This window comes from Branchiostoma belcheri, unplaced genomic scaffold (genome assembly GCF_001625305.1).
Source record: "Branchiostoma belcheri isolate BF01 breed outbred unplaced genomic scaffold, Haploidv18h27 scaffold131, whole genome shotgun sequence".
Lineage (NCBI taxonomy): Eukaryota > Metazoa > Chordata > Leptocardii > Amphioxiformes > Branchiostomatidae > Branchiostoma > Branchiostoma belcheri.
Genome location: NW_017802725.1, coordinates 475244 through 492204, shown reverse-complemented (window position 1 = coordinate 492204; position 16961 = coordinate 475244). Strand labels below are relative to the sequence as shown.

Here is a 16961-nt window from a genome sequence, read left to right as displayed (position 1 = left end):
GAGTCCAAAGCAGGAGACTTCCAGCATAACCAATACAATGTTCCATGAAGATATATGCAAAATTTTGTAACTAGAACCATGCCTTATCCAAGAACTATGCTCAGGCTAAAACAAAGCCATTGCAAAATAAAAAAAAAAAGACAGAAAGGGTAAAGAGAGTCCAATTTAATCAATTTGTATGTTTACAAGTTTACAACCATAAGTCAGAAATCAGCATTGCTAAGTCACCCATGTCAAAGTGTTGAGCTCCACAGATTCTTCTACAAAAGAGCAACAATTGTAGTACCATAGCTCAGCTCAAAGTCAGCACACCCCAGCAATTTTCCCAACTGTAGTGGCCCGATGTCTTGTCAGATTAAAAACCTGTATGTCATTGAAGCTTCCATTTTTTCTCTCCCCACTCACGCCTTGTATCTGTGCCATTTACCTTCACTCAAAACTCTAGATAGGTCTTCTCCCCTACATTCAATTTCACACCATACAAGAAGTCTGGGTGGCTTTGCCCCTGAACACCCTGAAGAAAGATAATTCAAAGCACATCACTTTTGTCCACATCTCTTTTATTTATTAATTCCAACAAGTCTGGATGGTATTCAAGAGGGAAAAACGGATGTGGTTCACATGACACGTGGGTTGATCGTTTGCCGCAACTCGGTACGACAGACATGGATGTACAAACTCAGGAATACGCTACGGTAAATCAGACAATATTCATCAAATTGTTTCTTTCTTTTAAGTTTTGACTCTTTTGTTTTACAATCCTTTGGGTACAATATCTCCATGTGGTGGACATGTGGCATCTGTGACTAACTCATTCATACAACCTTTTATTTTTAGACTCTCAAATACAATCTGGTCTAGCCAAACATTATGTCATACAGCAGCCTGGGACTCTCTCACATGGCGAACAGGATCACAAAAGCCATCATCAAGCAGAACAGACCCATGGCCTCGGACAGAGCGAACCCCAGGATGGCGTACGAGAACAGCTGTTGCTTCAGGGATGGGTTCCTGGGGAAAAAAAAAAGGGTACTGTTTAATTATCTGTGCAACCTTTAATCATCTGCTCACCAAGTCATGTGACGTCACAGAAGCGATGGATTGTTCATTCCTTGACAAAGACTGGAGTTTTACAGCCAAAAAGTTGGGAAAGTCTCATTTGTTGTGTTGGAAATTACAGTTTAAACTTGCTTCATAATGACTTCTACCAACACACATCAAATTTTAAGATAAGTTTATTAGCATTGTAAAACAAAGGGTTTAGGATAGAAAATTTGGTAGCGTTTTTAAAATAGGTGGTCTATTCCTCTCCAACTGTACATGATTGATTGTGATGAAGTTCATGCAACAAATGAGAGTTTAAAAATTATGTTACGTGGCGTCTTTTGAAGTACATCAAATAATAGTGCTATTTCGTAACATGGTCAGTACAAAGAAGTACTTAGTACAAAAATAAATAATGATATGTTCAAGAGTCCGCATATAAGAAGTTAGAAATTCTGGATCACGAGAAATAAATTAAGGATCATGAAAGAAGTACAGTTATCCGCACCTAGCATAACCGATGCAGAGGGATCCGAATACAGTTCCGATTCCTGCGCCGGACCCGGCGGCTCCTACAGTAGCTGCTCCGGCTCCGATGAACTTGGCCGCGGTGTCTATGTCACGAGAGACGGCGGACGTCTGGAAACCTCGGACAATCTGAAACAATCCAACCAAAAGGTAGAAAAATTAACCCTTAACAACCTCCATAAGCAGAGATATTGTTTTCAGCGCTATAAAAATAAATAAGTGCTTGTGTATACACTAACCAACTGCATAACTCAAGATACAGATTGATTGTACAAAATGTAATGGCATTTGGTAGGTGGTAAGTCTTAGGAAGGGCTTCCTGGCAGCTTCCCTTGGTATTGCAATGGCACCTGTATATAGTCAGAATCCGAGCTAGATATTACAACTTCATAACTGGCAAAAGTAGCCCTTTTTAAAACCGTGTGTTGTATTTCTTAGGGTGGACTGTAGTGTTAACTAGTGTCTACTTAATAGAAATGATACTAGCACCTCATTTATTGGGGACTAGCAAGCACCAACATGGGAAAATCTTACTTTTCAGAAACTTGTACAATTCCTAAAGGTCCCGCATGAAGTGAAGATATTGTTTCCTGCCACACAGTGCAGTTTTCTTTGGAATTGAATTTAAATATGTGTTAATGATGCTGGTTACCTGCTGGAAGCTTGGAACACTGGTCATCTCTGTGCTGAGTCCCTGGAACTTTGCTATGGTTGGTCTGTTTCCACTCAGCTGTACAGAACACAGTAAAACATAAAAACATTAAGATTCAATGAAAATTTCAGTTTGTTTCCCTTCTACCAATAAGGTGAAGAACTACAACTTCCTTACAGTGTCTACAAAGTAGAGATGATGATGCAGTCATCTTAGAAGCAACCCACATACAATATAAAAATACAACATGCACTTGTTTATTTTTCATTTATTCACACATATTTCGTGTATTTTCTTAGTCATTTAAAATTTTCATCCTAGCTGGTCCCAGTTCAGCTTCATCATGGATACAAATTTGTTACAACAGAAAGATTGAATCACAAGTCTTTATATCCATCTACTTGCTCAATATTGACTTGGTGTTGGGTTACCTGCTCAGGTTGCCGACAGGTAACAGCACTGCTGAGGGGCCTGACCAGGGCACGGGATCCATTAGCAACCTGGGGAGAAACAACAGAGTTAGACATGTGAGGACAATACTGTACAGTATGTCGATGAAGGTTAGACATCCAAGTAATACAATACGCCAAAAAGCAGTTACTCAAGCAACTGGATATGATTTTGAAAACGTCACACGTTTCAGCTAGTATCCACTAGCTTTCGTCAGTGACTGAAATACTGTACAGTAACATGTTGAAAGTGTTACTTTAACTACCACGGTACCATCTTTTCTTCCAGTTCAACAATAACCACCTACTTTTGCTGTTATACTTTATACGTGGGTGAAGGTTAGACATCCAGGTAATAAGATACACCAGAAAACTGTTACTCTCCAGTGTGACTGACAAAAGGTAGTGGATGCTACCTGAAAACATCTAACCGTTTCCAAAATTATATTCAGTTGCTTGTGTAACTGTTTTTTTGGTGTCCTTTCCTTTCTAATGATGAACTTTCCAACATTCTTTTTATTGTAGCAAAAGTCTCAAATCAACAGCATTCTTTTCCAGTTTGATCCTACGATAAAAAGGGTACATAAAAGAAAATACAACACAACATTTTTAAAACATCATTGTAGAAACTCCCATGAGATCAGCTAAGTTTTGTACAAAACCAAAAGAAACCATTCTCTGTATATGGTTAGTCATTCCAAAACTCCCAAATTAGGGAAAGATTACCGAACTAATGATTAGTGATCTATCAATCTAATTAGCACTGCCATTTCCAGCAATACTAGACAATACCTAACCATAACAGACTGTAACGGTAGATCTATTTATGGTAAGGCAAGGGTCACAGTGCCTTTATGCCCTTGAGCCATGGAGACATTATATGGGGGAGGGGGGCATAGACAGAATCATGTGGAAACATGACAAGTTTTTTTCAGTTAATATTAAAGAATAAACTGAGAGAACCTTAAGTCTTTTAACTAAAAATGACCAAAATTACACTCAGTAAAAGTCTAAGACATAATATCTACACTTGGCAAACTATATTCTTATCAATTAGGTACAATCTTAGACACATTTTATCACTGGCATCTGGACATTTCCATATCAAAGTAGGCCCATTGCAATAAATGTAATCAGTCCATTTCTTTACTTGTTCCGTTGTATTGATTAAAGCATTTACATTAGAATAAGCAATCTAGTGAAATTGAAAGGGGGAGGGGTAGCTGTACTCAAGCCTTGGTACCCTAACCTACGGCTCAAAATCCAAATAAAAGCTGTCCTATGTTGATTTAATATTTCCACCTTTGGGGCTGTATAAAATAGGGTTTTTATACATCTCTCACGGGTAACAAAACGTTCTAAATTCCGTTTGACCTTTGACCTGTACCGGCGTGTCCGCCATTACTATTTCAAATGACATGGACCGAAAAATGAAGGTCGCGATAGTTTAACACTGATTTAAACGGGTATAACATTAGCAATTGAGCTCAGATTTAAATTTACAGATAGTGCGACATATTCATAGTCAAAAACGCTGTAAAACGTAACATGGTTTTAAAACGCGGCCGATACTCGGCGGTCAAAATCCCCTGTAGCACGATCGATAACCTTGAGCAACCGGCTCCATAAGAAGACATAATAGCACAATTTCACGAGATTCGTTCCAAGAAAAGTGGCATGTAGTTGCCTAAAAGAACTTACCAGAGACTGGGAAGCGATCCTTGCCAGGGAGTACATGTTGGTAGTGGTTGTGCTACACGCGACGGTGGCTCGAACTGCGAACAAACCTGAAGAACAAAATGGAGGGCGCCGTTACCGGTGTGACCCCTGGAAACCAGCAAGATTTCAAGAGCGCATCAAAGCTTCAAACGAACTTAACATGCTGTGATTTTCCACTCATTACAAAGATAAAGGCTCTATTTAAGAAATTCGACAGAATATAAGACATGATGTTGCAGAATTACGGCGATAACACTCGGATATTCCGGCTAGTTCAGCAGAATTTGTCCGCTTTACCTGAACACCCGGGTGCGAGAAGACCCACAGTGCGCAAGCGCGACAATGTCGTCAGTGCCTAGAGGGGTTCAACCAATGAGGTGACGCGTAGAATTCGCCATCCCTATAGGGGGTAATGACTGTTTACAGGTGTTTGGACGTGATCTTTGTCAAAGAACGCCGAATAAAAACCAATATAACATATATAAATTGACGCAAACCTTTTCATTCAATACATATGTGAACCTAGCACTCCTTTGGAACGACGGAGCTATACTTTTGATATGAATATGTTGGTCAGCTGTTGTTTTATCTCAATTTGTTTTGTTTATTTCCTTTTAAGTTTCAATTTTGTTTTATTCTATGACTATGTTGTTCCGCACCGCGTTGTTTTATCTTACCTTACGTTATTTAATTTTCGGACGTTTCAGAAGTAAGCCACATGAAATTTATTCTATTATCGCTAGGTGACGCTAAATGAATATGGTGATGGCGCTGATTTTCCGTACTCTCCGAGCAGAGGTGCTGAACACCATCCACACATAGGTGAACATGCCTGTCCTTGGTGCTGAACACCATCCACACACAAACATGCCTTTCCCTGGTGCTGAACACAATCCACACAAGTTACAGACAAACAATACCGTTACTGTCCTTGGTGCTGACCACTATCCACACAATGATCAATGGGTCTGCTATTGGTACTGATTTCCTTCATAAACAAGCAAACCAACGGAAGCTTTAGCATTTTTTTTTACCAAAGGAACGAAAAGAACGACTTGGTGATTGCCTAACACAGGGTAGCAGTCCCTTTTCGTGGATATGTTTCGCGGTCGTCAAGGGTCGAATCCGGTTGCCAAGTTGTGTTCTAGAATTCGAATGGTGCCTAACAACGTTCTATAGAACACGCCAGATAACGCATTTTTTGGCACCGTTGCCGTTTTTTAGAAGACGCCCATCAAAATCATGTAGTTTTAGGGCGCCCGATTTAGTTGTTGACTTATCATTTATAGTCTCTTTCTTTTTAATCGTTTTGTTCTTGTTCTGTTATCACGTAACAGTGCTAACGCTGGTGATAGCCTCAGACAATCGGGTTGCCTAGTTACTGTTTGTTTTGAAGTTGCAAGTCTCCTCCGCTATTTGACGCAATGGACAGCAGTGTGACATAAAGCAAAGATGAAGACGGTTATAGCTGCCTTACTGGTGATTGGGACCATCTTAGGCAGCGAAGGTGAGAAATTTATCTTGTCTAGGAATTAGGATTGGTAGACAGAAAGGATAGTTGTCTGAAATGAAGTGATGTTTGATGCTGAATCTTTGGTATCTCAAATTAAGGACTGGGCCTGTTATCGTTTCCAATATATGATTCTGTTACGGAGTTGTTACACACTGCAATTTGCTTCACAGTTATGAATATACTGAAATAGATTAAGCTAGGCACAGATGTAACTTGTACTTGGCATATGATGACTTGAGAAATTCAAACCGGGTGGTTGGATTGTTGGCTGGTTTCTCCCCTCTGTTGTTTCAGTCAGTAATCCACCAGTTGCAGACTGATATAATCTGGTGTGTTACACCGAAAGGCGGTTATACCGGCTATACAGATACAGATACAGATAACTTACTTTATTAGTTGTTTTTGTGTGTTCCGGATCCCAGGGCGTCACCACGGGCATACATCGTCCAAGGGCCAGGCCTGTGACAGGCGGCCGTGTGAGGAGTGGCAGGTGTGTGTGAATCACAAAAACGGCTTCAGCTGCTTGTGCCAGGAGGGATACCACGGGAGCAAATGCGACGAAGGTTAGCGTGAATATACTTCAAAGTTTGCCATTCATTTCCTTTTTTTTCCTTGAAAACTTGTGAGGAACATTCATTCATTCATTCGTTCATTTCTTACTGTAGATGTTGATGAGTGCATGACAGGTGAGCATTTATGTGATGAACACGCGACCTGCCAGAACACCTTCGGTTCATACACCTGCACCTGCACGGAAGGGTTCCAGGGAGACGGGAGCTACTGTAGAGGTACGGGCATGTTTGTTTGTTCGTTTGTTTGTTTCGCATAACCGGTAACCCGCTTTTCTATATAATAGGCGTAACACATCAGTTTTGTTCATGTGAGTACACGCTGCATAAGACCGGTACCGGACTGTAAGGTTTGAACCACTCACAGCGAGAAGGTCCCCTACTCTTTTCGATAAGTGCGGTGGGTTCTTTAACGTGCGTGGGGTGTGGCTCTCCCCAAACACGGGACCTCCATTTCACGTCCAATCTGAGGGACGTCCCTAACCGAAGCTAGGTACTCATTTCCACCTGAGTGAAGTGAGAAAAGTCGTGTATGTCTAAAATAGTGTGCGTAGGAGAGGAATATATTAATTTCTCGTTGAAGATCATCTTTCCACAATTTTTCAGAAATTGTCTGCCAGGACATACATGGGATAAAAGATGGTGACGTGGACGTCCCACGGCCCGCGCCTGCGCACAGCCACGCCACTTTCACTTGTCACCCAGGCCTGCACCTGGTTGGTCAACACATCATCACGTGTCTACCCACCGGCAGGTGGAGCGCTGCACCTCCGAGATGTGAAAGTAAGATTTAAGAACTGTCACTTTCTTCGTCACTGTGATTTGGGAGAATGAGCACCTCTGATACATAACAATTATGATACATATTAAAGTTAAAACTTTCGATCCAACACAAAGTCCTCTCACCTAGAGCTTTCGACCAGTTACTCTGGTCTTCCTCAGTAGACTGCTGGCCCAGTGAGGCTTGTCACGTGGCTTCTTTGAAGTGTGAAACAGAGGAACTTTCATGATAATTGAGATGATTTTATCGATGTGTCCCCAGCTATCCTGTGCAACCCCATAAACCCCATTCCGAACGGCCTAGTCTACCTGTCCCACGACACGGCATATGTAGGCGTCCAGGCTGCCTTTAGGTGCAACGACGGCTTTCACCTGATTGGTCCAACCCAAGTCACGTGCCAACAGAATGGCCAATGGAGTTCAACGGTGCCCACGTGTCAAGGTACTAGTACTTAGTTCTATTCAGATAAATAATACGCTACTAGCACGGGCAAACTCTTATTTTGCAAGGCAGTTGAGAGATCATATTACATGTACTAGGAGCGCTTATCATTCCATAACCTGATGAAATTATTCAAGGATGACTTGGACTCTACAGATAGAACTGTCATTTGTCCTTTTGTTTTTACGTATACAACATTAATAGAGCAGTTTCAGATTTGCTTCACCATGTACCCAACACGCACACTTCTTTTTTTTCTTAAAAAAATCGTTTAGTTGTGACCTGCCCCTCCCCCGGGCTCCTGGCGAATGGAGACGTCCAGGTGGTCCACCCGGCCAGGGTGCACTCTGTCGCCACTTTCAAGTGTAACCAGGGCTTCGACCTGGTCGGTCTGCCGGTCATCTCTTGTGGGGAGGACGGGAGATGGAGCGGACCGCCTCCAGTCTGTACAGGTGACAGCATGTTACCAAGGAGCTTGATGTTTGTTTGTTTCGCATAACCGGTAAACTGCCTTTAGGCGCAACTCACCGTAAGTACAAGCTGCGTAAGTCGGCAAGACCAGATCTAGACTGCAAGGTTTGAACCATTGTCTCGTAAGACCATGTACTTATTCTTTGTTTTACACTTAGAGCGTCTGAGTTCTGATGCGAGTCTCTGTTTTTCTTCCCCCCGGTGTAAGCCCTTCTTAACTTCCTGTCTCCAAAGTGTTCTGAAATAAGGAAATTCAATTCATCCATCTTCCAAAGTGCTAGATTCTGTGATAAGATTTTGCGTCTTGTCGAGATTCTAATGGTATCAACTGTGGTATTCTCCAGCGACCCTGTGCCGCCCGCTAAGCGCGCCGGTGGACGGTGAGATGTTACCGCCGGAAGAGAACATCTACGGCAGCATGGCCCGCTTCCGGTGCAGGCCCGGCTTCAACATGGTCGGTCAGGGCACCATCACGTGTCTCACCAGCGGCAAATGGAGCGCGCCCGAGCCGACTTGTGAAGGTTGGAGATATTTCTTTTTTTCATACATTTATCATGTGGGTGTTTGTGTACTTGCGTGCATGTATATGCGTGTGTCTGTGTGTATGTGCGTAGATAATGTTCAGTACCAAGGACAGGCATCTCACCAGCGGCAAATGGAGCGCGCCCGAGCCGACTTGCGCAGGTTGAGAATATTCCTATTTATGTTTACCTTTTCAGAAGCTCTGTTTCTTCTTCCTCTTCTTCTTCTCCAACCAAAAAGGTATATGACCTGAACCAGACGTCTGTCACCATGGTAACTGGTGTTGGGATACATCATGTTGCAATTTTATAGTAGGAGGGATTTAGACTCCATTTATGTGATACCATATATACTAGTATGTGAATGTGTCTGAGTAAGAATTAAAAGAGCAGACCATATGTGAAGGCAAATATTACCTTTCTAGTTCATTTATCTATCTATTCGTCTTTCTCTCAGATGTTAACGAATGCCTAAACAACGTGAACTGCGAGGGCAAGACGCAGGAGGAATGTGCCATTCTAAGCAGGGGAGGCAAAGGGTATAACATCTGCTCTCCCGAAGCTGACTGCATCAACACGGTCGGATCGTACCACTGCCAGTGCAAGGACGGATACGACGGCGACGGCGTGCACTGTGCAGGTAGGGAACAACATATCATAGTCTATACAGGACGTGTGCGTATTGATAGTGTTCAGCACCAAGGACAGGCATGTTAGTGTACGTGTGTGTAGGTGAGTGTGTGTGTGTGTGTGTGTGTGTGTGTGTGTGTGTGTGTGTGTGTGTGTGTGTGTGTGTGTGTGTGTGCGTGGATAGTATTCAGCACCAAGGACAGGTATGGTAATGTGTGTGTATGTGTATGTGTGTGGATAGCGTTCAGTACCAAGGACGGTGTGCACTGTGCAGGTAGGGAACAACATATTATAGTCTATACAGGACGTCAAATAAAATTCTATGTGTGTATGCGTGTGTGTCCATGGGTATGTGCGTGGATAGTGTTCAGCACCAAGGACAGTTATGCTAGTGTGTGTGTGTCCGTGTGTGTGTCCGTGTGTGTGTCCGTGTGTGTGTGTGTGTGTGTGTGTGTGTGTGTGTGTGTGTGTGTGTGTGTGTGTGTGTGTGTGTGTGTGTGTGTGTGTGTGTGTGTGTGTGTGGATAGTATTCATGATCAGTTCTCGCTCTCTCTCTGTGTAGACCAGAAAGAATAAACTATTCGCTCTTTGCCTCAGACATAGACGAGTGTGCGCAGCAAGAGTACCCCTGCCACAACCACGCCACATGCATTAACATGCCGGGCGGCTTCAGCTGTACGTGTGTGTACGACAAGGACAAAGGACAAGGATGCTTAGGTAGGTGTTGTCTGTACGTGATTCATCCAGAACCATGCTCAGGCACGGTTTTTGGATAGTTCACGCGTATCCAGAACTATCTGTGGCAAATCTACGCTCTGGGATACGCAAAGACTTTTTGAAGACTAACTGAAGACTGTTTGATTCACTGATGGAGATGGGCGTCTGTCATCTTCATCAGTGAACCAGTCATAATTTGCCCTGTAGAAGATGACAGACGGTCATTGAAACGTCGCCTCTTATTCAACAAGCAGTTTTAAATAAATGACTTTGCTATTCTAAGAGTTATGATTCTTTCTGTAGCTAGTAGCCTGGAAGCCATCTGCTTTTTTTCGGGGTAGCGAGTGCAAGAAGCCCCATTACAAATCTTTTTATTATATTTTTCAACAATCTAATACCTGACATTGTCTCTCTCTTATGTAGAAACTCCGGGGTACCAGGAGTCACCTGACTATGGCGACCACGGTCACCATGGAAACGGTCACCATGGTAACGACCATCTCCATGACGACGCGGGAGGACACGCCCCTCTGCCCGGAGACGGGGCGGACTACAGCAACTTGGACGCCCATGGGAACGGGAACGGCGCTACGGGCTACGGTACCGGCCACCATGGGAACGAGATCCATGCCGTCAGGCCCCTCTTGAAGAAAAGGGCCCTGAAAATTCCGGCGAAGAAATCCCGGATGAAAAGAGAAGAGGGTGAAGAAAATGTCGATGTTAATGCAAGTGAAAACGATGTTAGCGATGAAGAAAACAACAACAACGAGCCTGCCGATAGCAGTGACGTCATTCACGATTCGTTCCATTCGCAAAGCGGCTCCCAGAAACCTTTACAAGAGGGAGAAGACACCCGTACTCAAGGAGAGAGCACCGTTGAACCTAAGAAAGAAAATGGCAAACCCGTTGGCGATAAAAAGAAAGCCATCAGCCAGATAAAAGAGCGCATACAAGCCCTGAAGGACCGTTTGCAAGGAGAGAGCCCCCCAGCCGAAGAGCCAGAAAGTGACAACGACTACAATAGTCCCCCAGCAGAAGTAGCTGAAGAAACGGGAAATGGAGACTACGCCAATGAGGACGCCGAGACACAAATTGAGCACCAGGTGAAAGCGGAAGGCGGAGGCCAAAAAGGCGGCTGGAACGACTACCTGACACACGAGGAATATTACAACGCCGACTACGCTGACTATGAGCATGTAGACGACTCCGACGATTCGGTCGGGATCACAGTAGAGCAAGCCGGGAAGGCGATTAACGTGTTGTCAGGGGCAACGCCAAAGGAGGGCCTGCATGATGGTAAGGATGGATCCGGCCAGTAGAAATGTGTGGTTCAAGATCTCACAGCAAAGCATGAGCTTGTGGCACACACTTGTGGCTGTAAACGACTATGTTTAGGACGCGTCACTGGAAGAAGATAGCACGTCGTTGTCGTCTTTTGTTTTTCTGTCACAGAAAAATGCGTTTTGAAGGAATTAAAACCACCAGGCTACTTGCACATTGTTTTGCTGTGATTTCTTGAGTCTGCGGTTGTTTCTTTTGTTGCCCGATGATATCTTCGGTAATAAAACGTTTCTAATCGAACACGTCGAACCCGCTGTTCTATTTCGAACTGGATGTGTTCTAAATAGAAGACGTAGAACAAGGGGGCGGAGCTTGAGGTGTTCGATCAGGAACGGTCTAATATTGAACCACTTTCATAAAGAACAGCACATCTCTCGTACAAAATAGATATAATTTGGGAAGGAAGGAAGATGCTAACATGAATAATTGATGATCTGAAGACACTACACTAACTTATTCTCAGTCACACTAGTTCAAGAGTAGTTTAGACGGTTGTATCTAAAACGGCCAGTCGAATGTTGACTAGAAATAGCTTCGAACGCTTTCCAAAATATACTGGAAACTTATCAAAGAGTGACAATAAAACTATCACACAAGGGCACCCTCTTTCCTCCCGTATATTTAGTATGGGGCTCTGCGGGCTCCAAACGAGAGATCCCGTGCGTACCGAAGGGCGTGAAAGGTGCGCCTCCTGACGTCCCAGACCCGAACTACAGGTGGACTTACGGAAAGCACAGGGAGGTCTCGGGACACAGGTATCACGAATCGTATTATTTTAATCGACATTTTTTGTTGTTGTTCTTCTTCGACATCTTTATTATCAATAACCCCAAACAAGTTATGCAAATTTGCACCAAGACTTTCCCACTCTTCCATATGCATGCGCGATGCAATATGGCGACATATCGCGACGTATCCGCGAAACGAAGTCGATTTTGCCTTTGTCTGGCTTTGAAATAGCCACGTTGCCAAGCACCAAATGTTTCATATGCATAAGTAAACGCAAAACAATTCAATGTAAAAATCTTTCAACTCTCTGATCGCAATGGTACGTATAAAGTACTGATTGTTAGATCTAAATGCGTGTAGTTTTCAGAAGTTTCCGCTAGCGTTTTCAGTACCAAGGACAGAGACCCCCCCCCCCGTTAACGCTACTAACAATTAACCTCTACCAGACTTTAGAATCGGCTGAGGCGAGTAGAAAGTGGCGAAATATTCAGATAACATGCCAGAAGTAGCGTACCAACTCCCCTGGTATGTTATCTGTCTATTTGCTCGATTTCTACTCATTCCAGCTGCTTCTGAAGCCATGGGGCTGAATTACAACTGCAAGCAAGACGATTCTAGATGTGTACAGTACAGGGCTGATACCTGTCTACTATTAAAGCATTGTGAAGGGTGCATGTGCATGTTACAGGTACGAGATAGCAGACACAGGCGAGTTGACCATATCCCACCTCATGGCCAACGATTCCGGCACCTACCACTGCCACCTGAAGTTCAAGGACGGCAAGGGAGGGGGCGCTCGTACACACCGTATGGACCTCAAGCACAGAGTCCAGGGTAAGATGACAGTATTCAATAGTTTATGTTGTCCACGATTGATATTTGACTTGATGTGTACATGTCTTTGGTGATGATTGGTCAATAGTCCTACATTATGCACCAACTTTTGACCAATCATCATCAAGGGCACGTGTAACGTTACATGATGGTAACATGTGAGGGTCAGACTCTGATCTAGTAGAATCGGCAATTCTGAGATTAATGTTCAGTATCATACACATATAGCATTTAAAGATCATTTATGTTTCATGGTTAGCAGAGACTGACAGGGTATTCAAATGATACTAGTAGTACAGTAAATTCTGGGTATGTTACATTGGGCAATGTCAAGTTATATAGCACTATCCTCTCTGCCAGTGGAATTGGCAATTCTTTAGACAGAGATCCCGATCTTAGTTTCTATTGAGCATTTGACAGAGAATCCGATTGGGACCTACCCTGACATATGTATTCTGTTTCCCAGTTGGGCATCTCGTGAAGTACGGCTATTCCGTCAAACTCTCCTACACGGCCACGTCCTGTGCACAGTCCCTTCACCGCGAGTCGGAGCGAATCTCAGACGTTCTCAACCAGATGTGCGAGAAGCACAAGTGCAGCGTGGTCAACTTCACCATGTCGTGTTCTCACAACCATGACATAGAGGACCTCTACAACCTGAGATACTCCTCACATCTGCTCAGGATTACATACGGACGTAGGGCTTTTGAGTTTGTTTGTTTGCTTGTTTGTTTCTTGATAAGTAATCAAAACCCCACAACAAAAACCCAGAGGATCTCTACAATTTGACATACTCCTCACATCTGCTCAGCATCACATACGGGCGTAGGGCTTTAAATCGTTTGTTTGCTTGTTTGTTCGAATAGAGAGTCTTTTTTTACACAGCCAGGAGGTTTATTCAGCTGATGTTTTGGTGACCGTCTGTCACCTTCCTCACCGAAAGGCTGATTGGTTCACATTGCACAGCACAGGTGTCACTGGGAAAGTGACACCTGTGCTGTGCAAACTCCATATTCAATGACTTACATTTGTACCAAGCTGAGGAAACCATTCACGGATTTTTGCCTCTTTTGAAAGTAACACAAATGAAATAAACTTGTAGCAAGTTGTCTTTCAAAGGGCTGCAATATTAAATAATCTTACCTTTTGCTGTTAGTTTTCAGGGAAGAAGACTGCACTGTTGTCCATTTGCTCCAGAACAAGGAAAATGCCTGCCTGTTGACAAAGGTCAGCATTTGCTAATTTTTCCATCCATCCTTTTTGAAGGTTAGCTAGATATCCAGGTAATGAGATATACAAAAAAACTGTTACTCAAGCGACAAGTTTTCTCAAAATCTATCCAGATTGCATGCTTGAGTAACAGGTTTCTTGCGTACAGCCATCATAAGTTGCAACATGACTAGTGTAGTACGTACAAAAATGCCTCATTCATAAGTGACTGTGCAACCTCCGCTTACAGATTCTGGATGTCCTTGACATGACCTTGGGTACAGAGATCAGTGAGATGACGACCTCCATTGACCCCAGTGAGAACGTGTTCTCCCGAGTGCTGTACTGTAAGGCAGGGTACGGACTCAACTACGGTGCTAAGGCTGTCAAGGGTTTATGTGGTACGTACTAAACAGAGGTCCCATGTTAAGTTATCTCTTCTACTATTTTTTATAGTTGTTAATTGTGTGTATTTTGTGCTATTTTCCTGTATGTCCTGTAGTGTTGTATAAATGTAAGACCACAGGAAGAATAGCAACTATGTATGCTAATTGTGGATCTCACTCACTCACTCACTCACTCTCACTCACTCACTCACTCACTCACTCTCTCACTCACTCACTCACTCACTCACTCACTCACTCACTCACTCACTCACACAGTCACTCACACAATCACTCACTAACCCATTAACTCACTCACTCACTCACTCACTCACTCACTCACTCACTCACTCACTCACTCACTCTATCTATCAATCATTCTATCCCTCACTTTAGGAGCGTGTGCCCCCCAACACTACAGCCCTGCCTGGGACTGGCGCTGCCACCCGTGTCCGCGAGGGGAATACCAGCCGGCCCACGGAGCACACAGCTGCAACAGGTGTCCACCTGGTCTCAAAAACATAAGGGTGAACAGGAACGGGACCGCAACTGGACTGGAGTGTTACGGTGAGGCAGAGGTTGTTGATTAAAGAATGGCTAGAGTGAGACATTCAATCTCAAATTTAAAGTAAGGCTTTAGAGGTGACTGGCTTTAGAGGTGACTGGGGTAGAAATTGGCCAAATTTGACAAATAGCATGTCAAGGGATTTGGTTTGCTAAAGGAGTACAGTTTGCCACTCTCCTTTGGAAAACAAACTCCCCTGGCCCTGCCATGTTATCTGTTTCTTTGGCCAATTTCTACTCTTGTCAGCTGCCTCTGAAGCCTGGTAGAGGCTAGGCCTATAGGGTTTGCTTGCTTGTTTTGTTAGGATCTCCAGTAATGTTTGAGACAGTAAGTTGGTGATTCACTTTAGATTTGTTCCAATGGTTTTTATGTAAGAGCTGGATGTAAAGATTCTTGTTCCCTCCCCTTGTACAGATGAAGACTTTATGACGATTGTTGCCATCATCGTGTGTGCTACTGCTGGTTTACTTGTGCTCGCCGTGTGTGTGCCATGCATGTGAGTAGAAAATACTTCAGAAAGAAAGTTAAAGACCTCCAATGCTGGATGGCAATACAAAACAAATACTCTGATATTGAAGTTTACTGCCATTTATTTTTATACACCATTTTGTGTAGGAATATATTTTGTAGCAAGTTGCAGACAAGAGTTGGGGGGGCTAGTCACCATGAATGTTATTGAGTAAGAATAAACAAAGCAGTAGTTAGTTAGGCTAGGCCATGTGAGGATACACATTCTGCATTTGCTTTGCAAATGTTACAGTTCTCGTTCATGTTGTGTTCCTACTTGAAGCCACCCTTGTTCCTTTCATTCTCCAGACTGCTCAGGCTCATCTACAAATCAGCTTATGACAAAGCAACGAAGAAGGTCCTGCGATGCTGTGACAGCCTGAAGACACTGCTGATGATGCCTTTCAGAAAACCGAAGGTAAACGTCAAACTTGAACCTGCCAAGGAGGACACGAATGTCAATGACATCCTGTCCCAGTACGGCAGCAGGACAAGTCTGAAGAGGAAACAGAGCAAGGAGGGTAGCCGGCAAAGGTGAGTAATTCTCACAGGCGCTGAGAGCCGGTTTTGAGAAAGTATTGATGAGCACATCCAAAACAAGTGTATACAGTCATTTTCTTGGTACTTGTTGATGATTGTTGGCATTTCGAGCTGCTTTTTTTTGGCTTTGTTGAAAAAAAATGGCTTCCATGCTTGTTTGAGCTACCCAGTAAAACTGGGTGTTTAGACATTTATACTGTTTGTGCTGTAGTGTAAGACTGTCGCATATCGGAGAGTTTTTATGTCATTATGAGTTTTGGTCAGTATATATACAGTCACACATTCTGCCATATACAGTTCAGGAATTTTGGACTAAATGGACAACGGGTTGACAACAAAGTACCTTGTCATTGTGTCTCAACATTAAATAGATGATTTTTGACAGCATGTTTCTTGTATATTTGCCATGTATCTCAATAGCAACTCCCAATTCTGCCCTGTTCCTCAGTGTGAAACAGGCCAGCAGTAGGAGACTGTCTGAGCTGAAGGGAAGCGGCTCTGTCATCCGTACAGAGAGGACAGCCTCCGAGAAGAAGGTGTCCATTGCCCCGTCTGGCACACCTCTTCCTCAGCAGACCCAGTCTACAGGTGTGGTGCCTTCCCTCTCCGTCAAACGGCTGGCTTCTCGGCACTCCAGCAGAGCGCTTGTAACCAAAAGGAGCAGCAGATCGTCTAGAGGAAGCAGGATGACTCTACCACCGCCACCGGAAGATTTGGCCTCCCTCGTGCCCTCGGATTCAAGCCTCCCTCCTCCCCCATCTCCTCTTAGAATGGCATCGCCCACCAAGCTGCCACCCCCAGGCCCCCCTGCCCCAAGT

The 16961-nt window shown here is 43.8% G+C and overlaps 2 protein-coding genes across 3 annotated transcripts in view; one reads left to right on the top strand and one right to left on the bottom strand.

Moving 5' to 3' along the window:
• Positions 1-543: 543 nt before the first annotated feature.
• On the bottom strand, positions 544-4776 carry LOC109464079 (ATP synthase F(0) complex subunit C3, mitochondrial-like). 2 transcript variants are annotated; one of them, XM_019761006.1, is made up of 6 exons: positions 4690-4776; positions 4375-4460; positions 2656-2724; positions 2225-2302; positions 1553-1701; positions 544-1011 (listed from the first exon to the last, which is right to left on the bottom strand). In XM_019761006.1, the coding sequence occupies exons 2-6, from the start codon at positions 4408-4410 to the stop codon at positions 897-899; spliced, it is 447 nt and encodes a 148-aa protein (XP_019616565.1). In that variant the 5' UTR covers positions 4411-4460; positions 4690-4776; the 3' UTR covers positions 544-896. The 2 variants fall into 2 exon arrangements, with proteins under 2 accessions (XP_019616565.1, XP_019616566.1); XM_019761007.1 differs by having other exon boundaries at positions 4638-4706.
• A 799-nt stretch (positions 4777-5575) lies between these two features.
• Positions 5576-16961, top strand: part of LOC109464052 — a 12047-nt gene continuing 661 nt past the window's right edge. The window contains exons 1-17 of the mRNA XM_019760975.1: positions 5576-5899; positions 6328-6468; positions 6571-6693; positions 7081-7257; positions 7517-7696; positions 7972-8148; positions 8512-8688; positions 9146-9328; positions 9916-10035; positions 10459-11331; positions 12002-12131; positions 12794-12939; positions 13406-13542; positions 14399-14549; positions 15511-15592; positions 15913-16137; positions 16592-16959. Coding sequence (XP_019616534.1) covers positions 5845-5899; positions 6328-6468; positions 6571-6693; positions 7081-7257; positions 7517-7696; positions 7972-8148; positions 8512-8688; positions 9146-9328; positions 9916-10035; positions 10459-11331; positions 12002-12131; positions 12794-12939; positions 13406-13542; positions 14399-14549; positions 15511-15592; positions 15913-16137; positions 16592-16959 — 3445 coding nt within the window. The 5' untranslated portion in view covers positions 5576-5844. The remainder of the gene's footprint in view (positions 5900-6327; positions 6469-6570; positions 6694-7080; positions 7258-7516; positions 7697-7971; positions 8149-8511; positions 8689-9145; positions 9329-9915; positions 10036-10458; positions 11332-12001; positions 12132-12793; positions 12940-13405; positions 13543-14398; positions 14550-15510; positions 15593-15912; positions 16138-16591; positions 16960-16961) is intronic.

Excerpts from the sequence above, each read along its gene's own strand:
- LOC109464079 (XM_019761006.1), bottom strand. The coding sequence starts at position 4,410 with ATGTACTCCCTGGCAAGGATCGCTTCCCAGTCTCTG. Across the intron at positions 2,725-4,374 it reads GGATCGCTTCCCAGTCTCTG|GTTGCTAATGGATCCCGTGC; the intron begins GTAAGTTCTTTT and ends GTTTCTCCCCAG. Across the intron at positions 1,012-1,552 it reads CTCTGCATCGGTTATGCTAG|GAACCCATCCCTGAAGCAAC; the intron begins GTGCGGATAACT and ends TTTTTTCCCCAG.